At 35.4% G+C, this 25,650-nt stretch overlaps 3 protein-coding genes across 3 annotated transcripts in view; 1 reads left to right on the top strand and 2 right to left on the bottom strand.

The window, feature by feature from the left end:
- Positions 1-605: 605 nt before the first annotated feature.
- LOC113491738 (ADP-ribosylation factor-like protein 6-interacting protein 1) lies at positions 606-1,929 on the bottom strand. The gene is made up of 3 exons (XM_026868886.1): positions 1,686-1,929; positions 1,138-1,509; positions 606-941 (listed from the first exon to the last, which is right to left on the bottom strand). Exons 1-3 carry the CDS (start codon positions 1,713-1,715, stop codon positions 753-755), a joined length of 591 nt encoding a protein of 196 aa, XP_026724687.1. The 5' UTR covers positions 1,716-1,929; the 3' UTR covers positions 606-752.
- A 667-nt stretch (positions 1,930-2,596) lies between these two features.
- On the bottom strand, positions 2,597-4,690 carry LOC113491740 (fatty acid-binding protein-like). The gene is made up of 5 exons (XM_026868888.1): positions 4,542-4,690; positions 4,233-4,441; positions 3,760-3,929; positions 3,121-3,231; positions 2,597-2,690 (listed from the first exon to the last, which is right to left on the bottom strand). The coding sequence occupies exons 2-5, from the start codon at positions 4,300-4,302 to the stop codon at positions 2,631-2,633; spliced, it is 411 nt and encodes a 136-aa protein (XP_026724689.1). The 5' UTR covers positions 4,303-4,441; positions 4,542-4,690; the 3' UTR covers positions 2,597-2,630.
- A 1,032-nt stretch (positions 4,691-5,722) lies between these two features.
- The window catches only part of LOC113508695 (microtubule-associated protein 1A-like), a 65,591-nt gene continuing 45,663 nt past the window's right edge, over positions 5,723-25,650 (top strand). Inside the window, exons 1-6 of the mRNA XM_026891779.1 lie at positions 5,723-6,193; positions 12,704-12,813; positions 16,296-16,513; positions 17,878-18,066; positions 19,870-20,013; positions 20,706-20,799. Of these exons, the coding sequence (XP_026747580.1) occupies positions 6,024-6,193; positions 12,704-12,813; positions 16,296-16,513; positions 17,878-18,066; positions 19,870-20,013; positions 20,706-20,799 (925 nt within the window). The 5' untranslated portion in view covers positions 5,723-6,023. The remainder of the gene's footprint in view (positions 6,194-12,703; positions 12,814-16,295; positions 16,514-17,877; positions 18,067-19,869; positions 20,014-20,705; positions 20,800-25,650) is intronic.

The raw sequence follows: 25,650 nt of genomic DNA on the forward strand, positions 1-25,650 counted from the left end.
ACTATTTCGTGACAAAAGAATGTAGAATATTATGTATTTAGAATGAAAATCATTGTATGAACACATTCCACTGGAACATACATACACATATATTTTGATGATGGGAAAATTACGTAGATCCTATTATAACAACTAACAAGTCAAGAACAAGAAATGTTACACTTTCTTATGTATGGGTGTTATCTGTCAATTATGTATAGGGTCACTAAGTATTGCCCGTTACTTCGCCGACTCGGACCCGGGTCATGGCTTCAACAATAGCATTATGACAATACAGACTATAAAAAAGGACCTACTTTATTTCGAGAACATTTTTCTTCCCGACTATTTGAATCCAGTGTTTCTACTTCAAACTGCATAATATATTTCATTATCATTATCATCCACAGCCTTGAACCTCCCACTGCTGGGCATAGGCCTCCCCTTTCTCCTTCCTTTTTATAATATATTTTGCCTAGTCATAATTGCATAAAATAGAAGATTTGTGAAATAGATAATATAGTGTGCCATGTTTATAAAAATCCTAATCAAGCTGTCTTAGTATCAAGTCACAATGACTAAACATTGTTATTTTCAACAACTTTTAATTCAATAAAAAAATAAAACAAGTTCTAAGGCTTTGGCTCTTTAATATCGTAAAGTATATCACACATACAGTAATTTAAAGCTCATAATAAGCTAAGCTTAAACTTAAAACTTATGACCAGACCAATCACATATTATATTTAAAAGCTAAATAAAAATAACTTGGTTCACTCGGTTTTAAGGTAAGTTTTGGGAGCCATGTTGACCATGGACAGGAGAGTGTTGAAGATGCCCCGGTGTCGGACACCAGGCCAGAGCAGCATGGTTATAGACATGACATAAAGCAGGAATGTGTTGTTAATAGAGGATGCCACCCATGCCAATGTTATCAGCAGGCTGATGGAAAGTATGTAGTACTGAAATGAAAGTTACACATTATTAGTTGCATATTAAATGTTTTGTTCATGAAAGTATGAAAACTGATAAGTTGTCGCGTGTTTAAATTTAAACAGTGTATTCATTTGATAAAAACAATACTATATATGTTTGAATAGATGTTTTCTACATAAATAACTTTATCTAGGGTTTAATAAACTATTTTAAGTAACTTACCATACAAGGGCTGGATTCCCTCATGGAGTAGAACATTCGAACATTATGCAAAGCTTTATTGTAGCTAGCCACAATACTTTTGCAAATGTCTTCATATGTCTTTTCATGCTGTCCAGTCCAAGAAGTGGGTCCATAAAGGGAGTTGCATATTACAGGAACAATGAAGTCAACAAAATTCAGAAAAAGGCCAATAACAGCAAAAGTTGCAAGAGAATTTAGATCCATTAACCAAATTAGAAAATAGAGAAAGGAAACAGAACCAACAATAGCACATGGATGCCACTGCTGTTCCCACAAGATGACCGATTTCATCGGCAGAACAGCCATGCGCCACCCCTCCAGGAACCTCTTCAGCGTTTTTACCTGCTGCTCCTGAAACGTACAGATTTAATTGAATTAACGGGTACCTACATTTAATTAGCTTGTATTACGATTTTATAAGAGCCGGTTATAAGATTAAGACAATTATCAGACACATTCAGGTTTATTCATGAAAAAAAAAATAAGCGAAGCCTTTCAAAATATATTTTTCCACTTAGTGCACCTACCTGATTTTGAGGAACTGTGTATTCTGCCATTTTGTTATAAAATTATTAATAAACAGCTAAGTACAAGATATATCACTGGTAGGAATGTAAGTGATTCGTGAGTAATCGTGAGAACTAAAACCGTTCAACGCACTTTCAAAACAATAAAATTATTTCAATCGAAACCGTACGAATCAATAAAATTGAAGTGCTATACTGCCATATACTGAAGGCGTTTATCACAACGTATTTGCTGTGAGAGAGACAAGGAAAGATTCTGATTGGAAGACCTTTTAAAATAAGTCGGTTAATGCAAATGTCAAAGTTTCATTTTTTTTAGTATTAACCGATAGATGGCCGTGTTTTTTCGACTAACTAACTATAGCTTATGTAGTCGATTTTCTGCTTTATTTAATTTAAATTGTGAAAACACGCAATAACGAAACTTTGCATCGTCACGACCTTGGATAATTATTTTAACGTGTGTATACACGTTTATATTTTTTTTTCTGTATTTGTACTATAGTCATGATGACACGCTCTTTGTTCTTGTCTGCTTTGCTCTTCGGACGGTCTGATTTGGACTACTTGTGCCTTCTAGCTAGGCAGAAAGTCCGTCCAGCGAAGTATGCTTCTAGATAAATCACAATATAAATGTATATGAAGCTTAAATTTTCTGTTGGATTCATTGAGGATTAAGAGATAAGACGCCTGAAATTATTTTAATTATTTATCTTTCTAAAAGGATACTATACCATATCACTGAAACACTTCATTTGGTAACAATAACATCATCTACATTATTTACAGGAAAATTATACAATAATTTAAATGTTCAACATTTTAATAGAAAAAATATATTTATAAAAGTATAAAGATTTAAAATAGTCATAAAAGTAACTTATAAAAATATATCAATTATATTACAAAAATATATGCAAATGAATTTATTTAAGTAGTCCAGTTTTACTTTACTCGGCGGAAATAACGTTTTGCAGGAGTTTTCGCGTTTGAGTGGGTCAGAGTCTGTAAATATAAGAAAATACACATTAAAATCACAAGATCCTTCCTTTTCATTAAAACCCAATATTATTTAAGTATTAATAATGAAATAAAAACTGAGTTTTTTTGTAATGGTCTTATTACTCAAACACAGAATAGTAATAGTAAAACTAAATAAGAATCTTTGCTGTATATTACTTATTCATACTCAGATTATGGATTTAAGAATTTGACATGGTGCAATAATCCATTTAGTAGTTAGCAACTAATCAACTTTACTGTAATCAGCGGTTGGTAATTTGAATATGCAGTTTATTGATATGATAATACATTATGAAACTCATGTGCTACCTGATTAGGCTAAAGGCTAATAAGATTAGTTTAATCAGCAAATATAAATGATCTACTAACTATAGATAATGTATGCGAACTTTGATTTAACATGAATACTTACAATAACGCACTCATCATCCTTGAACTCATAGAGTCTGCCACAGGTAATCCCTGTATCCGGGATCACTGACTTAGTTTCCAATTGATTGTCATTAATTTTTGTTGTTACACTCTAAAAGAAACAGAACACATTTATTAAATATTCACATGAAACAAACACAATTTACAAGTGAACATGTGCCTAAAAAGTGATAAATTGGTTAAGGAAATAATAAATAATACTTTTGTAGGTACACAGTTAAAAATTTTGGTTTCTTATCTGAATATGTGATAGGAGAGGTTTTTTATATGTTTAATGAACCAAAAAAACATTTTGTAGTGATAACACATTTATGATGAACTGTGAAGGCCATTATTATTATCAAAAACTAGAGTAGGTAAGCTACTTCTAACTGCCTAAACACAATCTAGTATTATAATACTTCTAAAATCTAAACAATAAAATCTTTAATATTGCCTTTGTTCAAATTGATTTAGACTCTATGATGATACATTAAGAACCCTTTTACCCTGAACCCTGAGGTACTTAACATTCTCTATTCTCTTGCTGGAAACTTTTGGAAGAGGACTATATCTCTTGCAAAACTTTCCATAGAGCTCCTTATTATTTTAAGACTAAACCTATTTGTTTTGTACTTACTTTAAGAATTGTGTTAGGCATATGTTCTTCATACTCTTCTCCAAATTTAAACTTGTTTTCAACAGTCCTCATTAATGAGATATTCTTGATTGTCATTTCTTCACCTTCTACGGCTATTTCCATTGCTGGTGATGACATAGACATCATTTTACGCGCCATGTATGGCACACCTGTGAAAACATTGTCATATAGTTTAAAACAAATATGATTCACTTAAAGTTGAGCTGCATTTTACTCAAAACTTATTACAATATTTTATCATGATAATTTTATATCAATATACAATATTTATCACATATGAAAGCACTCAAAAAGAATAGATAGGTCTAATCTAATCCCCAGTCAAACCATTAAGACATAGTATTTTGTCGGGGATATAATTTCCACATTTTTTATGTATATGTGAAGAAGATCATATTGAATTTAATTTAATATAATATCTGTAAAGCAGGTATCATTAAAATCTCACTCACCAACGGCACTGAAGTAGTCATCAATTGCCTCATTCTTGTAATGTTGATATTTTCCGGTAATCGACAACATTTTGTCACAGCAGATCTAATAACTCCTTTGTCACTCGCGGCTCACGAAGATCTGTTCTCTGACTTCCTAGCAACGTTCAATTCAATTCAAAATATTCAGATAATGACGTCTTATCGTATTCTATTATCAATCACGTACACTGAAAATGGAGATAAGCGTGCAAATTAGTAAACAAAAAACTTTGACAAATAAAAATTACTGAAACAAGGTACACTGTACAAAATTTATTGAAAAATTACCGCTGATTTCTCAATAAAAACCGTCGAATAGTTATGGCAGATATAATAGGAAATATTATTCTTTGTGGGTATATTTAACTACATGATCCGGCAAAATTATGGAGCTTTTCTATACAATTGCCAAATACAGCACAATATATAATACGTGATAGAAGTTACTATATAATTACAGGTTACCAACCTACATCAGTCTATTGACAATTGACAAATGACGACACCCTCGGATTGACGTTTATAGAAGGAATAGAGGTGTGGTGTAACACTTCTCGATTCTTAACTTCATTAGTAAAGAAACCAAACTTTCAATTTCATTAACCCGCTACAATGACGACGACTTATAAATGATCCGAAATAATTATTTTTTACGAAAAAATACTAAATTATTATACATTGATCAATAAAAAAACTCAGGTCTATGTTTAAGGCCCACAAAGTTTGCGAAAGAAAAATCATGGACTTTTGAACAGTGATAGAAAGCGATGCGTGAAACATGTTTCACAAACTAAGATCACACTGACGTTTGTGGCAAAATTTATTTATTAAAATATTTTCTAAATCTATACAAACGTGATTTGAGCATTTTGGCGACAATGTGGTTACATGTCCTTTATAAGAGTGTGATGTTAGAAAAGCAAATCACCCTAACGGTCATTTTACAAGGAATTGCGTCTTTTCAGAAACTCAATACTCAATACTCAATACTCAATTATTTATTGCGTTCCATAATGTACATTAAGGTCTTAAAATCTAATAATACAGAACCATTATGGACCCTGTCGGGCACAGCAAATATTGCCTTTTGTGCATGTCCCTGTGTATAAGTGAAGAAGACACCGACGACAAAAATACTTAAAATTTTGAAAAGATATAACTCCGATGGATGGGACGTAAAATGTCATTCCTTGTGGAACGACTCTAGCGCTATAGTAGTCGATAAAAACCTGTTCAAAAACTCATGGAATTAAAAATCGAGTGAAATTATCCTTTTTTAAGCCCATTTATGCTCTAAAAAAATATTTTACAAGGCTATTGTATCGCATGAAGCTTTTTTAATTATGTAAAAAGTAACTTATGTAAAGTTATTTCTATATTTTCTTATTTCTTTTTATGAAACTTGCTCTCTTGAGTCAGATGTTTCGAACACGTATCGGGTGTTGGTTTTTTTCGAGGGACAGATAATGAATGGTAAATGGGATGTGACAAGACAACAAGAGCGGAGAATTACAGCGAGATGTGATTTTTATGTTTTGATTCATAAATAAACTTGAGATTAGTGCAAATAGTAATATAAGTGGAACCTGTTATGTGTTATCATATAATGTTTTTGTGAAAAAGTGCTTAGTATTAACTAAATAATAGTATTTCATAAGAGGACTTCGATTTTTGCTCCAGTTTAGCTTGTAATTCTTTACAAGTGTTTGTTGATAGCCTATTTTAAACGATACATTTAGTTCCTTTCTAAATTCGAACGAACTATCGAAAATGGGAGAAAAAGAGGATTATTTGACGTCGTACCGTGTGTTTTTCGAAAATTTTGCCGCTACTGTAAACCCGGAGGACCAGTTGCCTGTGAACATAGCTGGGTACACGATCACCGAGGCTGAACTAGCCGGCGAAGTTCTGTACTGGACAACTCAGTACTTGAGTGAAAAGTGAGTACTTTCATTTTAAATTTTTTGTTTAGGGCAGAACCTTAGCAAACATGATAAACCTTGATAAGACAATGACTAATATAACTGCACAGTTCTTTTATTACGATAAGAAAAATATACGACGATTTGGTTAGTAAAGTGTTATTGTTATGCAACATAGTACACAACACATCACTAACTAATCCACTTTTCTACATTTTTATTTCATACCACTCATAACAAAGTAGTAGTTTAACATTTTCTTTTACAACACAAAATCTGTGTTAGTTCCTTTAACAGGCATCTGATAATTGTTTGAGAAAAGGTGGGTAGAACTCCTTAATTAATTCAGCTTTATGAAACAAGTGAGTTTCAGAAAAAGTCTTTAATACAATAGAACAATGACTATCCAATAATGGGGCTTGACCTTATTATTCACCAATCAAAATTATTTTAAATATGTAATCATATGTATAGCTTCACTAACAGATCATAGTATCTATTTTCCTTATTTTATAAACCTCAGTATGTTATAAATTATAAGTAATTTGAAAATACTTATTCATTCTATTGATGTTGTTAAACAGTTGCTGTTGCATTTTCATTAGAATGCAAATTTATGTTATCATGAACAATTTGTACACTTTATTATTTACAAATCACCTTTGTAGCTAATTTGTTTTCTGTAAATATCATATAGTAATTTGGTATGTAATAGTTCCATTTTCATTCAATGAAAGAACCCAGAGAAAGTTATTATCACAATCAAATTATTAAATACACAACAGAAATTAAACATTTTGTCATACACCACACACCAAGTTCATACATTAATATTCTGCATTTAAGACCTTGTACAAATGAGACTATGTCAAAATTTAACTTGTTTTAAAAATGTACCAATAGTGCAATGACACTACAGTCACGGGATCATTAAAATGTAACAACATTAGAGTGCTGATCTTCCATATAACAAAGAGTTCATTTTTGTCTGTTTACATGTTTTAGATAATAATTTTGTTGTTTACATCACATTTGGTCTGGATTAAATATTTATAATGGCTCATTAATAATTAATTATCCTTATAAATATGTGCTATAACTCTGTGATTGTAATAAATTACATAATTTACAAACGTTTTGTAACAATGAACTGCCAATAGGTCATTACCCCAACAAGGTTCCAAGGGCTTGGCTACCTTTTGTTCTTGACACACAAACTAAACATTTGAGCAGGTGTTTGATTTTAGTTGGCTGCGTGCCTTTGTTGACTTGTCATGAGTCTGACACAGTCAACACCAAATGTTTCGATATCAGATGAATAATAATAGGCCTGTTGAGTCTATACTCTTAATTGCATAAAATTATGGAGGTGGGTTGAAATAATTCCTGCTTGCGTAATTTTATGGTTGTGTGGTCATGTGGGGCGCGTTACTCATCCCGGCCGGCGGTGGTATAAGGGCCACAAGCAGCAGGTATTAACTAGCCGTGTGTACCTGCTTACGTCCTCCACTTTACTACGCGGAAAACTACTCCGATGTGTCATACACTCATAGATACACGTTTCGGAAGTAGCTAATTATTATAATAGAAAATGGCGAAGCGTCGCTGCATGGATAGATACGAACTTCATATAAACTATACGTATTATAAAGTACATATAGTTAGTGCCGAGAAGCGACCCTTTGCATACACCTGTTCCAAATATACGGGCGTGTACTTTATTCAGAAATGTAACTACACAAAGTATACAATAGGCACGTAAAGTGATTCATTTTCGTACATTTTTACTAAAGCATTTAATAGGACGGAAAGTAAACAAGACTCTGTGCCTGCGTTGCAAAACATTTGTTTACCTATTACGTGAATATTATGTGTTAATAAACCCCTCGTTACAAGTTAACTAGACTAGAAAGATGTTATAAAACAGTCTTTAGTAATTTTACACACCATGATTGTTACGACAGAACATTGTCCTTTGAAACAGAAAAGAACTGAACCATTAATAGAGTACACCCGAAGGACACGTCGATTTTATGTATGATAGGGGGAAAATCCCGCCCCTGCTGGCATGAAACATTTATAGATTCAGGGAACTTTAGCTGAAATGTCTGTTTGTGCAGCTTAATATACAGCTTTTATGATAATTTGAAAAAGAGAAGAGAAGTCTAGTACCTACCTAACATTGTTATCTCATAAATAATTTTAATTTCTCCAAGTGTGATTACTTTGCCAAGCCCTTACTAATGTTCTGAGTGACGCCTTGTCTTATAGTTAACATGTAATTTGCTAGACGCTCCACTTAACTTATGCTGTAACGCAGCGTAAATTGTGTGTTACGGTGCCACTGGCTATTAAGCCTTGCATAATATCTCACTGGATCAGTGCAACTATGTTTAAAAAGGCTTTTTTTATACCTTGTTTCATTTCTGTCGCAGTATAAAACGCTTGATATTTACGCATCTTAAACTCACAAGTGTTTAAACGATAAGGATATGTTATGATCTTTGCTATTACTACATATAAATTAAGAAAAGCTGGAGTAGAATATAATTAAAACTGAATTAAAAACCTTATATTGATCAGATTGGGTTTGCCATTTTAACACAATCAACTTTTCTTGTCTGCAAGTCTTAATAACAGATTACTTAAGTTTAAAGTCACAGTGGCTGCCAATTGTATTATTTCGTATACAATTGTCGTGTTGCAGCAATCTGGATTAATCGCATTTAAGTACGTTGTTCAGACAGTAGATAAAGTAGCTCCAGTCATTGTTACTTTTGTTTCAATTTTGCAAAGCTCATGAAAGTCAATCTGAAGTGGCAGACAAAAGAATTTAACACCAATTGGAGACTGTAAACTCGTGAGAACAGCACTTGAAAGCTATATCAATGAAACGTTAGCATTATATTCGTTAGGCTTTGTGTGAAATACTAAACTCGTGCGACTGAGTTTACAACCATTTCACTGGCACCTGCCCTGTAAGCATTTAAATAAACAATAGTAGAAACGCACAAACACGATTATTCTCCCGTACACATAACTCTACTCAAGGGAAATCAAACATAAACAAATATGAGACGTCATTTATTAGTTTATCAATTGGAACTTTGAACACAATACCTAAAATTTAGTGACATTTCAAATATTAGACTTGGCTATTCAAAGACGTAGCACACCTAAAATAAATTCACAATATTTGGCAATCTCGTTCATGTGAGGTCATCTCTGACAAATCTATGACTGCATCTTCGTTGTGTCACTCCTTGTAAACTTTCCCTCGTTTCTACGAAGCCGATTGTTACAGAGCGAATATAATTTCTCTAGGGCCTGTGGGTTGAGGTCGTAGGATTGTACCCTCGATGCATAAATTGGCGCGCGAGACCGCGTGGGCAGATGCGGATGCTCTTGATAGTAACGCGAACCCGTGTCAACGCTCTGCCTTCTGTTTGCTTTCCAATTACACATTCATATTTGCCTTAACTTGCTAAAGAAATAGACTAAATTTATCCTAACGGATAGCCTACCAACTAGTGAAGTCTGATTAGATTTCTCACCTCACTAGCATAGAAACAGGTTCTGCGTGATACCCGTGTATTAAAATGTCAAAAGAGGCAAAAAGGTAAGCTAGCATATCTATCTAAAAATACAAAGACTGGTTTTGTATATTTAGGCTGATAATGCAACTCTACTACGTACGTTACAATCAAAACGTGTGTTAAACAGCTGTTTGCATGTTTAAGTATTAACAAAACCGAAGGCACGAGCTAAACACGCACTGTTATACCCTGAATGAATGTATTATCTACGGTGTACGACATTTGTCCGAAATATTGTGTCAACTCTAAGAGAATGTGTGCCCATTCATTTCGAGAGCAGGGTCAGCGACCTCTTTATGTATTGTACGGACAGACGTACACGTCCGTATTTTATTTTATAACTACAACAGCATCGAAATCCGAGGGAACCTAACATATGTTGCTGAGATGTGAATGCCCGCGCCGTTTGTTTATCAACTGATTTCATTGATCCGATACCATCCGATATTGAACTATGTTGCTTAGCCTAGTCGTTTTGCATACTCCAAGTTCCTAAACAGCCTTAAAACTATGTATCTTAAACTTAGTTTTCTAGGATTTTCGCTTATGCTTTTGAGTAATAAAAGAAACAATATTATAATAAGCTTTACGCAATCATGCAAGGCAAATGACCGATTTCTTTATCAAGCATTGATTCAGTTTTTAGATAAAGCGTGCTATTGTTTTTATGCGAGGCGATGCGAATAACGTCTATTCTCGATATTTAAGAAAAACTGGTTTTCGCAAGGTTATCAATACATTTAGAGATGCTGCCTTTCTACCTGAATTCTTTGGTCGCTTTGGCGCAAGCGCCTCCCACGATAAGATATAGGCAGTCCTATTCTTAGCCGGGTATCACACGGCACTAAATGCAATGGCAATTCGCACAATTTTTGTGACTAATTCGAAATATTTTACACCTAGATAAACAGGCAGCTGTAAGTATGTATCACACGGCAGAATTACGGTGCATTTATTTTTATTTGTATACAGTTATTTAATAAATATAAACCAGTATCATGAGTATTTCATTGTAACTCAAATTTTTACTATAAAATCTCTACAATATACCCCAGATTCATATACATACATACTTTCAATTTATGTCAAAATTTGTTGCACACTTTTGTTTTGTATTTCGAAATTCAATTACCTAATGTAGGTTGCAGATTGAAGAATCAAATAATGCATTAAACAGTTGAAGGCTGTCTGCCGATTACCAAAGAGAATTGACCGTAAAAAGATCTTATCGACATCTTTCCTTTGTTTTGCGTAGTATTATTATGCGTTGTTCTATAGTTTGCTACATAACTATGTACTCGTTATGTGTAGTACGTTCTAACCAAGAACAACAAATTATTGAAGCGTGCTGAAGGTGTTGCATGAATAAAACATGTGAATCTTGTCTGCGAGATAAAGGGATGAACAAGAAGCAAAACTACCCCAAAATTTAATAAATATTTTTACCATTCCTATTGCTTTAAATCTTTACTACTGATTCTAATTCCTACATCCGCAAAAAAACAGTGGGTGATTAGAATACCGGAGGTCTTTATGAATACATTATGATTTTGACATGTTTCTACAAATATTAAACTAAATTATTCAAACAATTCAGTATCATCCTATTTTGAAGATAAGTGATACGCTCAATCTGCGTGTCCATTCCTATTCAATGATATAGAAAATCTTAAAGCTGATACATTTTCTATAACGTCTTTATCTCTACAACATATCGATTATTTACGGCAATGGTCTGGAAGTGATTGGCCGAGATTGGATGTAAAACACAATAAAGAAGGCCTGTTGGAAGTAGAGAGTATTGGAATAGAAAGGTTTTCTTATTACACTTTCCTTTTTATTTGATAGCGAAATATAGGGCCTTAGCTTATAACAACGAGTTTGTTCCGTAACACGGTTCTAAATGGCTTCATACTTGCGGTCGTGGAAGCGAGATGCTGCTCTACGCCATATATTACACCCTCTCGTTTCCCCAAAACCGAGATTTATCGAACTAATTCGTAGGCGTTCCATTAGTATTGATTTAAATTGTATCGCTAATTAGAACAAAAGAGAACTGGGTTATATGAACACTAAAAACTATGACATCATTGGAATATTAGATACCCCATGCGTAATATATCATTATCAATGTATGATTAAAGCGCGTTTTCCTAATGTTATTGTAAGTTCTTTAAAATGGATGTCGCTTGTTGCTGTACCTTTGTGAAGGAACTTTAAAAACTTTCGTTGACCTATCATGGGGCTTAGTAACAGTCAAATGAACATCGCCGTGCTAATGCACATCCTACCCATTAACCTGTCCATTGTTTTTAGAACCGCCCGTTTTGTACTGTTTTACATCTTTCACAGTTTAACACCTTTAGTTATTGTAAACTTTCTGGTTATCTATAAAACTTGTAGTTCATTCACTGTTTTTAGTTTTAAGTAATCTATGAAACGTATTTTAGTTTCTTTATCTATGTTTGACTTGATAGCCGTGTTATCATTTTGTTAGTATTTGTTATTGTTTTGTTTGGCTTCGATATCTTGAGATTAACTAGTTGCCAAAGCAGGTATTGCGTAGGCTCCTGTTTATTCCTACAATTTCTAGCCGAACCCATTCTGGGAGTATGACATAAGGAGTATTTTAATAACGTTTTTTTTTTGCATAGGTAAGCCTTTATACGATACTTGAATGGTAAACCTTGTATATTTTTTTGAAAAGGCTTTTTAAAAAAATATTGAATAAAAACACACGTGGCAGCTATTTGTTCAGTCATTGAAAAAAGTTTAAGATTACACGAACACTGTCAGAATTCGGCTTGACTCTTATTAAACAAAATCGTATTTAAGGTTTTACACATACTTTTAGTATTTACAAAATCGAATTGTTTACACATAGCTGTAGATATTTGTCGCGTTATATAATATTGTTGTTGTTTGTTTCCAGACAATGTCCGGCGACACTGATGACGCCGCTGCGCCGGATCATACTTGACGAGGTGCAAGTCGCATCTAAGAAGCAGCCCAATGAGTTTGGGTACAAATCTGACGACTCAGGCAAGTCTTAACTTAACCAACTTATATGTAAATACTCTGCTCTTGATCTGCCTTAGATTTGTACTCGACAGATGAACCAAAAATACGATATTCCGAGTATTGATCATCACAACATTAAAAATACGGTTGTCTTCTTCTTTATTTGAGAAAACAATCTACCTTCAATTCAACCTATCGAAGTTATGGCGAACTTAGGCCTTCCTCAAGCTCCACCACAATTATCGGTCCTCCGCTTTTCGCAATCGAAGTGTAGGACGCTTTGTGATTTTTCCCTTTAGCCTGTCCCACTGCAGGACAATAGTGCAGTATACGATATCAAAAGGGACCTATGAATATGTACGTAAATTCGTGCATTATACCGATTAAAGAAAGGTTGGAAGTATATAACGCCCTTTTCTTGTTAAACGGCGCATAAACATTGCCTTGTATTCAAAGAACAATAGTTTCTTACGTTCGGTTTAATAGTTCTTGAAAAACAGCCGACGCAGACAGATATAAACCCGGCGCGTATGTTATTCTGTAGGTAAAGGCGATCTTTTCTTTATTTATGAACCTTCACGATACTCTTTCGATTGAATCTACTAACGGTGAAAAATACAACATCATACATGATGCTGTTTCTGATTTATTTAAATGTTGAGCCCGTTTTCTGTTTGTGCATTATATGCTCTATTGTAATGATATAACAGACACAAGTCCCGTGTCTTCAATTACAATCAATCAGAGTTCCAAGTAATAGTGAGAATTGAATTGCTATCAATCACAATTTCAAGCTTTTGTTTATTTGTAAATTTTCCTTAGATACACATGGAGTGATTCTGATTCTTTGTCTGTTTAGATTTTAGCTTTTTAGCTGCAAGGCTATTTTATGGTAACATTTCAAAGGTGTTTTACATGTTGAAGCGCTGTTTCTATCAAAGGTTTTTAATCGTCTCCTACTGAAGCATAAAAGTGTCCTAGGTTCAGTCATATTGCCGTGTTGTTATGGTTTATCAGATTGTGAGACGTCCCGACGCAATATACGCAATTGTATCGATTGTGGAACAATAACGGTTGGCAAGATTCTTACTTGTACTTACGTAACCTTTTACGAGTGGCCAACGCATAGCGTGTGCGTATGTTGTGCTGGTATTGTTTAGGACGCCTGGAGTATCACAGATAATGATATCATACAATCTCGTGTTTGTTTTGTTACATCACCTTCGCTGACGGTAGTAGTCACTCGGTCCACTCAACTCGGTCTAAATATAATCGATATTGGCTCGATTCATTTTGAATGCACATCAGCATCAGCTCTAGCTCGTTTGTATATCAACATTCTTAAGAAATGGAGTCACTTGTATAAGGCGGAAAATGAAATAGCCGACGATATTAATCTAATCATCAATCTACGCATTGTATAATATAAACTGACTAATGCTCTTCAACGGTATTGTGTTATTTTAATCAGGCTCATTTGTAAAGGTTCGACGTGTGTCCAGTTCAAAGGGACCTTAACGGAATATCAATAACGCTGCATGAATGAACGCTAAACGCATTATACAGTGTTGATCGACATGCAACGCCTTCGCCAATGACAATAATATTTAGTGAGGTCATTTAAACTGCATTCACTAACGGATAAAGCGACGATCGGGCGTTTATAAAAAAGAGCATTTTACACAGAATTTACCTTTTAAACAGGCCGTTAGCATTCTTATCTCTTTTCTTTTTAAATCAATAATAACTCAATTACGGCTGCCTTCATTCAGTTTTGTAAATATTATCAATCGTAAACGGTTTTTACAGATTCTAAGGAAAAAAGCTGTAGAATAATAGGTAAAACCTAATATATCATTGTTAGAAGGCCACGAGTATGACTAAGACTTGATATTAATAAAAAACATTTGTAACCCCATCTGATATACTACCCTGTCTGCTTCAATAGTGTAAACAAATCTTTATGAGCAAGCTCTAGGGAATTCCACGTGTCTGAAATTCTGGACGCTTCCATTGTCTAGCTAGGATGCTGTTCATAATTGCCCACGTATTATTTAATCCTCTGGGCGTGGAGTGGGAATTCGCTCAGCTAAAAGCTCGTTTGAACCTCTATATGTTGGTATAATACGTATTATTGCAATAAGTAAGGCTTCGCTGCATCGGCTGCAAGCATCCCTAACCCGTTTGACCACTCTCGTTGAACGAAATTCTCACAGGAATATATTTAATCCCGCATATTCTATTTAGACTATTATCCGCTTATACGTTTTCCTTGTTTTGCATCAGTTTAAATTGCGTTGTACAGTAATTGTGTTGATTAGAAAATCGTTTCTGTATATTTCAAATCGAGTTTTGTAATCGTAAAACTTTATCGTGTTTAAAATGATGATGCATACAATGGAGATTGACACGAGTAAAGACGATATCCCCTTTATTCATCGATATGCGTCAGCTGGTTGTTGCCTAAATTTGATTAATACGACTTCGTGTACAGCATCCCACATGTTTTATCCGTCCACATGTCTGTTAATTCTCATCTCCACACTTGATACCGTTTTCCTCAATCGCCTCCGTAACGAGTTTTTTTTTCTTTACCATAATACACAGCTGTTACTCTGGCTCCCATACTGTATTTTCTTTTTGGTTCCGGTTGGCACGAGCCTTGCATTCGTATTGTATGGATGCCGGTATCGAGAAGCTTATACTGTCAACCTTATTTGAATAACATACTTCGTATGGTCTATAATCAGTGGACATACTTAAAGGGATTTTTATACGTTGACTGTACGAATAGATGAGTGGTATAGGTTACTAGTTACTACGCCAATCCCACTGAGCTCGACGTGTCGTCGTTTCGAACTCCAATTAGGACAAGCCTTTGTGTGATCGAATTCACGTTTACTTTAATTCCTTACTGAGGGATTCATTTTTTAAAGGAGGAAGAAGCTTATTTATGAAATATTATTTACAAATCTTCAGAGAAACCTTTTGAAATTATTGTAGTGGTAAAGATACAGTCGGAAGCATCTACCTAGTTAAAAGTTAGCTTATTGGTTGGTAAGTTGTATACTAAGAGTATTGTGCCCTTCAGTATGTAGTCAAGACCTGCCCCGGGAACGTTTTATAGTGCAATAAAAGCGAAATAAGAGTCAACTATAATAGTACTTGCCATAATGGCTGAAAATACTTGAGACCTGTTCACTAAGATTATTTTAAGATAGAGATTAAGATTTGTAGAATAAATTAAAAAAGGCTAACTCCCCAACTGGCCGTTATTTTCTGTCCTGGTCTCATTTTTTCTCTCTTTCTGTCAAGGCTCAAGGTAACACTTTGTCATTTCGTAGGCGGCTCATAATAGCACTGACATAACGAACCATCGAAATACCCAACATAGCCTCCACTACTTCTATGAACTAAATGCCACTCCAATGAATAGAGTCCCACTATCTCTTTAACCTATAACCCAAAATAAACCATACCTAATGATCTCCTACCCATTCCAGTGTATATAGCCCTCCGCCTGATGCAGGCAGTAACAGCCCGTGTGAACGACGTCTGCCTCCGGTACCTGGACAACTCCCGGTTGGACACGCTGCCACCACCGCCGCCGCCAGATCAGCGCGACCTCAAGACAGTGTCCTGTGCCACTAAGAACTCGCGAAGAGTTATGGAAGACAGACATGTGGAGATTGGGAACTTAGAGGCTCTATTTGGTATTGAGGTACGTTCAGAAATTCGAGTAATTTTGTGGTTATTTCAGTAGTCGTTAGCTAGTTATCCAAGATATCTGGTACATAGATGTCGAAGCGGAGTTTCCGGAACATTAGGTTAGCAACTCTTTTTTATCTGTTTGAAGAAGATGAAAATTCTTGGTTTAAGTAAGCTGTTTCGCCGAGATGTTGTTAAAAAAAGAACAATTTTACACTTGCAAAACTTTATCAAGCTTTCTTCTCTTAATAAAAAAAAAAGACTTTCTCCTTTAGAAAAATTACAACATAATAATAATGTACAAGTGTACGAAGTAAACGGTAAAGTGGTTCTGTGAGTAATCGCTGTAAACCATAAACTAATAATAAATAACGTACGACAGCTATTCGTAGTGTTTCGCTAAGTTTATGAATACCTTGCGTCTATGAATGGTTTGTGTTTGTAAAGGGTTTGTCAAGGAACGCTGCCTTGTTATGACGTAAGCGAAAACATGTGAAGGCAGTTGGATTTAAATTCAAACTTTTTTGTTAAGTAGACGTGTGTTGCACATAACAATAAAAAAAAAATTGCTTTCATTCCTCAATTAGGTACTTTAAACGCAGCTCCTAAATGAGTTTCTCCTAATTAATATTTATGATTAATTAGGCGCCAGAAAGTCAAGCTTACTTGATAAATAGACTAATGAATACTGTATTTCCTCACTTATTTCGAAGCGTGCGTTGTACTGTTTGTAACGTGATGCCAAATCTCGGACGAACACTTAGTCTTAGATCAAATATCAGTAGGTCATGCAAATAAGACATGTTTTGTTTTCATCGAGTGTATTGATCTTGCGCGGCTGGTACTACGTCACGAGCTAATCTTTTGTGTGGATAGTACTTTTAGACATTTGTATTGATTTATTTGTGTAACTAATAACTATAAATTAAATAATAAGAGATTACAGATTTCTGTCTTAATAAGAGTAGATTTGAATTTGAATTTTGTTTTTTTTTCTGACTTTCGTCAATACATTTTTAAGAACGTTTCCCGTTACGTGTCGCGGAGGTTGTTCCAAGAACATAATTATGCATTCGTTAATGTTAAGATAGGAATTTTTATTTATCACATACGACTACTATTACAACATGATTACAAGGATAGCCGAGTGGTTGAGGGCATCACGTTAAATCCACAGAGCGCAACGGGTCGCAGGTTCGATCCCCACTTAGGACAAGCATTTGTGCATTCCACGAACGCTTGTTGTGAATTAAATGTTTGTGAAACCCACCGGGGAATCAAACCCAAAAAAATATCCCCCCTTAAAAAGACTCGTATTCAATGAAACTACTTTTTCCAAAAAATCAAACACTAAACTGTTAACTTTGTACATTACAGACAACAGAGCCGACAAGTTTCTACGCGGTGTACGACGGTCACGCGGGCTCGGCGGCGGCCACGTACTGCGCCGCGCACCTGCACCAGTACCTGGTGGAGAGTCCGCACTACCGCTCCGACCTGCGCCGCGCCATGCGGGACGCCTTCCTCAGGACCGACGCCGACTTCATCAGGAAGAGCAATCAGGAGGTACGTACATACTGATCATGATGTCCATCGATCTACAGACCTCTATGCATAACACCCTTTCAATAATAAACCGCTGTCGATTAAGGGGGAGCAAGCAAGACAGACTTATCGGTGCGGATAGCCTGTTGGTTTAGGTCACCATGCCAAACTCTCTAAGCGCGACAGTAGTAGAACATTTACGTAGTCCAACGTTTTTGTGATTCATGAATGCTTGTCTTGAGTCTGGGTGTTTTGCACGTGCATGTGACTTGAATGTTTCGGAAACACATGCCACACATGGTTAGACAAATTCCTTCGCGCGGGATTCCCCTTTTGATGTGAAAAAAGCTTTTCTGTTCCCCAAAAGCTGATATACTTAAGTTCTTCCTTACGACTGCCACGTAATGTGCTGCGTGTAAATTTGTCCCTAAGTCTAGAGCCCTAACTATATTATCGAATTCCATGAAAAAAGTCATTGCAATCATGGATGTACATAGATTCTAAACTTCGATAAAATAATCGTTTAATAATTCACTGTCGCTAAAGTCTCCATCTCACACCGTTAAAGTTATCCTAAAGTCTTAAAAATACTTCCGCCAATATCCATACCTAGTCGAGAGCCCGCACTATCCGCCGACCTCCATGAAAGAAGCCATTCTTAAGCGCAGGAAGCAGTCTTTTGTTCTCATTGTGTCTGATTTACCCTCCTTCCACATACACATCTGAATTAACCCCGAATAAAATATTTTGTTATAGGCATAAATAAGAATTTTGCGCACGCAATGCGCACTTTAAACTCTTCAGCCATTTGCCGCTATTGCAAAAGATACTTAGCTTTTTCTTTACCCCTTCATTAAAGACACCCAGATTTGGAACAAGTTGGTTAAGTTCGTGGACTTCGATGGTTCGTGGACGATTAACAAACGTTAATCTTACGTGTAGATCGAACCCGCGACACACGCGTATAAATATTAGATCGTAGTGATGGTTTATCTCAAAACTGTTGCTACTGCTTGCCATTAGTGTAGGTCAAAAGCTTTAGATTTTCAATTGAAAACTTATTTAGCGGCTTGTATACTTTTTTTCAAATGCGTAAAAACTGTCAAACTCGCGACAGGACACGTGACCTGATCGAAAACTCGTAAGACGAAAACTTCTGCACAATACTGCATCCATACCGAAATAAATAAGTATTGCATTCTACCACCTACATTATAGTAATTTAATAGTGATAATTAAAACAATTCGTGCAAAATTATTTCCTAACCATTCCAGAATATCAAAAATGCAAAAGTTAATATTCAAGTTTCAATTCTGCCAGCACTCCCGTAGTGCAACCCGTAGTTTTTTTGTTATATTTAGATGAGTAGATATGAACGTAACTTGGCAGAGATTCTACATACACTTTTTGAATTATAGTCTAGTTTTATAGTATAGTCCTGCATATATTATGCTAGAAGATTATCAGAGTCACTTAGGGACGCGGAATCATAAATATTATTGTTACTCACCTGTCAAATATGTAAATACAATACAGTACGAGTCCTTTGTGAAGTACCCACTTGTTACCTATTCAATTTTAATTGCATCTTCAGATATCTCGTATAGCATCATAGAGCAGAGCATTTTATAGCTTATTCTAATCGCCTCCGAATAATAGAGGGCGTTGTATAAATGTAAACGTATATCATGCTATCTTGGTTGGTAAAGCGACTGGTGACTTGAACCGAGTCCTGGCTGAGAATACCTTATTGTTTTTTCCGCACACACAGCGTTTTGTATTGTACATGGTGAATAATGTATATGGTGTGTTGGTGTGTGCAGCGAGCATGCGGCGGCAGCACGGCGGTGGCGGTGGCGCTGCGCGGGCGGCGGCTGCTGGCGGCGTGGGCGGGGGACTCGCTGGCGCTGCTGGCCAAGCGCATGCGCCTCATGCAGCTCGTGCGCCCGCACAAGCCCGACCGACAGGTGCGGACTCTGCGGATGGGAAATCATCCAGTCACTCCTCCCGCTTTCTGTTGAGCGGAAGGGAGTATCAGATTTTACTGACTAAAACCCACCCATGCTCTGTCCTTTGTGTACCGGAGACGCGGTAACTCTTTCGTACTATTGGAAAAATTACGCTTCAGGAACTAGTGTTGATAAAATAGTTATAGCAAGGATACAAAACAAGGATACTAAGTGCTCTTTACCAGACGGCCATTTATCATCGTTTTAGAACAGAAAGCTTTTTTTTTTGTAATTAACATTTCTTGTCGACAAAAGATGTTGTGACTGACTAACCAGTTCAATCCATGGGACCAATTTATTACGCACTAGCTGTTGCCCGCGACTTCGTCCCCGTGGGTAGAATATATAAGTTATGATTTATACCTGCCCTGTTTTTTTCACATTTTCTATTGTATCTTCGCTCCTATTAGTCGCAGCGTGATGGTTTATAGCCTAAAGCCTTCCTCGATGAATGATCTATTCAACACAAAAATTTTCAATTTGGACCTAATCTCAGGAACTACTTCCTGAGATTAGCGCGTTCAAACAAACAAACAAACTCTTCAGCTTTATATATTAGTATAGATGTAACCTGGCCCAGTTTAGTCAAGTAATTCATCAGTATTTTATTTATTTTCTCTCACCATAATAACATAAATTATGTTTCGCAGGACGAAAGAGACAGAATAGAGTCTTCAGGTGGCGCAGTGATGTACTGGGGCACGTGGCGAGTTAACGGACAACTGGCTGTCTCGCGAGCTATTGGTAAGTTTACATTCTACTAATATAATAACGTGAAAGTCTGTTCTGTTCGGGTCGATGGATGTTTGTTACTCTGTCACCCAAAAATCACTTGGCCAATATCGATAAAATTTGTCACACAGATAGTTTTGGAGCGGCTATAAGAAAAATAGTTATCATAACCGTTACCATTCAATAAAGTAAGAAAGTTTTCAAAGTGATACTTAGATCTTGTAGTTAAACTAGCTGACCCAGCAAACGTTGTTTTGCCGAATATTTCTTTTTTCTAGTTGTACGTATTTTATTTTTTAATGCCACATTATAAAAAAAAAAACAAACAATTTCGTCCCGAAAATAAAATATTTTTTTTTAGTGTTAGCAACCCTTATAACTTAGGGGTATGAAAAATAGATGTTGTTCTATTCTCAGACCTACCCAATATGTTATGTATACAAAATTTCATAAAAATCGGTCGAACCGTTTCGGAGGAGTACGGTAACTAACATCGTGAGACGGGAATTATATATTTTAGATAAAATATACACCTCACTCATAGCTGATCTACGTTAGTACAAATGGATGCCGCATTTTAGCTCCATTATAAAGTTACAACAGTTATAATTATCTACATATTTTTTGTGTGTTAGTTGCTGTGACAATAAATTGTCGTATCTTATAGTTCCGACAAATGTAAATACAAAAAATCATTGCTATAATTTTAAATCAATTCAAATGTCTTATTTATTCATAATTTAGCGAACATTTAACTGCGCTTAATTATACGTTAATGCCTTCATTAGCTGTTACATTATTATTGAAGACTTGCTGTTTTTACATTGTTGGTTTTTACGACAAAACGCAAATTGAACAAAACTGGTTTTCATTAAGGCTCACGCAACTAACAAGACAACGAAAACGGTTCATTGTTAAAAAGCGTCCACTGTCTGTGAGTTCTTTTTTTCTGGCGGAAGCTGTTAAGTGTTAAATGGACTTCAAGAATACGGTTTTTTGCTCTTTGTGCTGTCCATATTAATTAAATACTTGCAATATAAATAAAGATATGCATTTGTAAAAATATACGTATGTTTTTGGGGTAAGGTGATCATGTTTTGCGTTTCAATTGATGATATATTGGTAAAATTTATAGGTATACACTTTCTAAACATAATATAAAAGGGCACATTTAGTTTAAAAATTCTGAAAATTGTCAATTTATCATTAGGTAAATGAATACCATTTAATAATATTTTTTTAAGTCTTGGTATTTACCGTTTTAATTACAATACACACCGAAATAGGTCGCGTACAGTAAACTAGATTGTCTGGATTTTTTCAATTTCATTTCAATTTAGACATTCTATCTTAAAAAATAAAAGCGCATAATACATTGTTAATGCGGGCGTGTGCGTTACGAGCGACATTTTCACGAGAAGCCCGCCATGTTTAACTTTTATGTTGAACATAAACTTTTACAGTCCCGTTCATGTTTTCAACGTCCTTTTTAACGGAGCTCGAAACAGCATTTTGCTACCGTTGACGCAAACCACACGAAAAATTTGTTACTGTATGTTCACGATCTACTAATTGGAAGTTTTTTAACGTGGAAAAACATTTCAGAAAAATGCAGTTTTCAAGGGAACTTGTTTTAGTAAATTCGACTATGTGTTCGACTCCCTGTTCTATAGTTAAAATTTACTGTACACTGCAACTAAGTTGGTTGGTGAACATTTGATTCGTGAATACTATTGACTTTGATATTTGATGTAGCACACTTAATGAGTTATCTAAATTGTCGTGTTGATTACCGTGAAAAGTAAACAAGTCAAAATGTTCTCTCATATGCCTGTTTATATGAATCAATCACTGCACAGTGCACGTCTCAATTGTAATGTTATAAATCAACGCAACGCATCGTAGATGATTTACTTGCTACTGTGTTAACGTCTTGTGTCGTCTCTTTGACGGCGTTATATTTATAAAGAAAGAAACCACGTGATTAATTGATCGAATTTAAAACTATGCGCATTTATTTTTGTTCTAAGTCTGGATGAAACCCCCTCGTTTTATTATTTTTAATTATTAATTAATAAACTCGATATAAACAAAGGTGATGTGTATATAAGAGATTTATCCGTTGTACACGCGTCCCCTGCGGGCGTGAACGTATAAAGTTAATAGGTCGTTTTATTGTTATCGCCGGGCGGGTGCGAGCACATTTCTCACGGCGACGGCCGCGGCCGGGATGTGCGGCGTGTGCCGATCATTAAGCCGTTAGTCCCCTGCAGTTGGGACAAAACGTGGACCATAGAACTGTAGAAGGAAGTGGAACAGCTAGGCCGATGTGTCAGTATTAAGGGAAGTCGATCAACTCAGCCTCTGACTAGAAGTTTTCATTCCAAAAAGGTATAGATTTGGAGTTCTTGGGGTTAAAGTATTATATTTAATGATTTATCTCAGCGTACTGTTTTCTTTCTGTTAACATATCTTATTGTCCAATCCAAAAAACTACTTCTGCTACGTGTAAATCTTTTTAATTTTTTGAGTATTTGACAATCAAAAATGCAATGCATTGCCACTTCCCGGCGCTTTTCTGCTCCATGAGAGGAACTGACGCCGACGGACGAACACCGCTAATGATGCTACCTATTGCGATAAATACATGACGAGTTTCGAGGAAGGGTTTAATACAGTCATGAAACATGATGGATATTGTTCACGCTTGTTGTCTCGTGAATTAGGGATGTTTGGTCAGTTGTCCATTAGAAACTACATCGTGAATGTTGTTGGTACCTACATAGTTTACATAGACTTTCGCATTTTGTAATAATTTGACTTATTAATGTAATGTTCATTCTTCGCAAGGTATAAAATAAAAAAATATTTTGAGGCTACATAAATAGTAAAGCAATTCCTTATAATTAACATTTTTCTCTTTATGTCTCTTGTTAATACATCTTTTCCCTAACGTTCGGCGTTCAAGCTTTTCAAGAGACAAATTATAACTTCTTAAAGAGATTTAGTTTTATTTGCCATTATATACAAATACAAATAATACTTGCAAACTACCGTGACCTTAAACAAAATACCGGCCTGAATTATTGATCAAGGCTACCCAAAAAATTGAATGAGTATAATAAAATTTAATCATAACAGGAGTGTAGTAACAATACCTAATAAATTATAAATTCATTAAAATATATCATATCAATGTCATGCGCATGTCATATTTGAATATAATTGTCAAGGGTACCTCAGTGCGTTCGCCCGGTTGGCATACTGAACAAAACCAGCCTCTGGCGTCACTCCGCTGATAGACAATGGAACAAGTGCACTTTACAAAGACTAACGAAGCGACCTGGTTTTGGCGCGAGAAAATAGCATTTTCTAACTAAAAATAAACCAACTAACATTTGAATATGCACTCTATTACGAGCTTTCGAATGCTCAACGGATATGAATAGGCAAATCTCACATTTATAGAAAAGTTCCAGATATTCATATGAGTCTTATATCAAAATAAATATAAAACAATTTAAAAATAACATAACACAATTACTCTCAAGAGCAAACTTCGTTCGTTGAATACATTTACAATGGAAATTCTATAGAATAGGAACTGTGTTGGACCTCTTTCCATGTCCGAATTCTGTCATTATTTATTTTATTAGATGTGCTCTATAAAAAAGGTATATGGTAAACTTCTGAGGTAGGACAGGGTCTCACATAACAGTACACACTGAAGGCTGTGCTATCGAGATTGCCCTTTAATCCTTTTTTTATGAGCTCGCCGATTAAAGTACGGTCTCTGTTGGTTTTCGGTTTCCACGTGAATCAAATATTTTGTGTGACCGCTAACATGCTGCCAGGCATTTGTTCGCCGACCGGGTTAGTTATATGTCTTTCATCCATCCCACTTCCCAGTTTTAGGAATTTGTCAACCATTTCAAAATTGTACTAAAATGAATATGAAAGCGACCGCTTTCGTTGTAAAATTACAAGACCTTTTTTAGATTTTAATCCTAAAATATTCAATTTATTTTCTACGGATTTTTACAATAGTATTATTGATACACCGCAATTCCATCATTTTCACAATGATTTTCACCCATGTAGGCATTATTTCCTTTGTTACCTACATGGAATCATCTTTCAAAGCTTTACTATTTGCGTAGTACTTAGCCAGTGTTAGGTTTCAAGTAATGTCTGTGTTTATAAAGCTCGTGGTACCGCGAGTGGCGCCACGGCGTCGCGCTGTCGGCCGGTACCCACCCTCGCGTGTACACTCCCTTTACATCGACCCCAGCCCCATGCACTATGCCGCTGTGTATCGATCAGCTTGGACACGCACTGAAATAGTGATGCACATGTACATGTTCGATGTATCGATAAGAAGCAAAAGCAATAATTTTTACTTTTTAAACTTTTCAGCAAGAAACAGGGTTATATTTTAATATTAATCCAGTATCCCATTTCATTATTCTCAGAGTTATGAATACGTAATCAAAATATTGCACCCTTATTTCAACAATAGGGTATCTCGTAGCTGAGGGGGCGACACTGTTTTCATGTGTCATCTTAAACTTAAAAGCATTTTCCTCAAAGAAACCCCAAATTGAACTTTACACTTTGTACTTTGACGTTCCCTGCTGTCAGTTGACGTGATTAAAAATCGTGGTTTTGAAACATGTTTCTATGAAGTTTATATTGTGTGTTAAGTATCAAATGGAATTGTCCTCTCCATAATACAAATATCGATACAGATCTGTACTAAGAAAACTATGGGGCGACGACGACATTGTAACACAATAATGTTGACATTTTCTTCACAGTTGGAACCCCACATCCCAATGTATCGGGATTAATCTCATCGATTTC

The sequence above is a fragment of the Trichoplusia ni genome, chromosome 3, assembly GCF_003590095.1.
Source record: "Trichoplusia ni isolate ovarian cell line Hi5 chromosome 3, tn1, whole genome shotgun sequence".
NCBI lineage: Eukaryota > Metazoa > Arthropoda > Insecta > Lepidoptera > Noctuidae > Trichoplusia > Trichoplusia ni.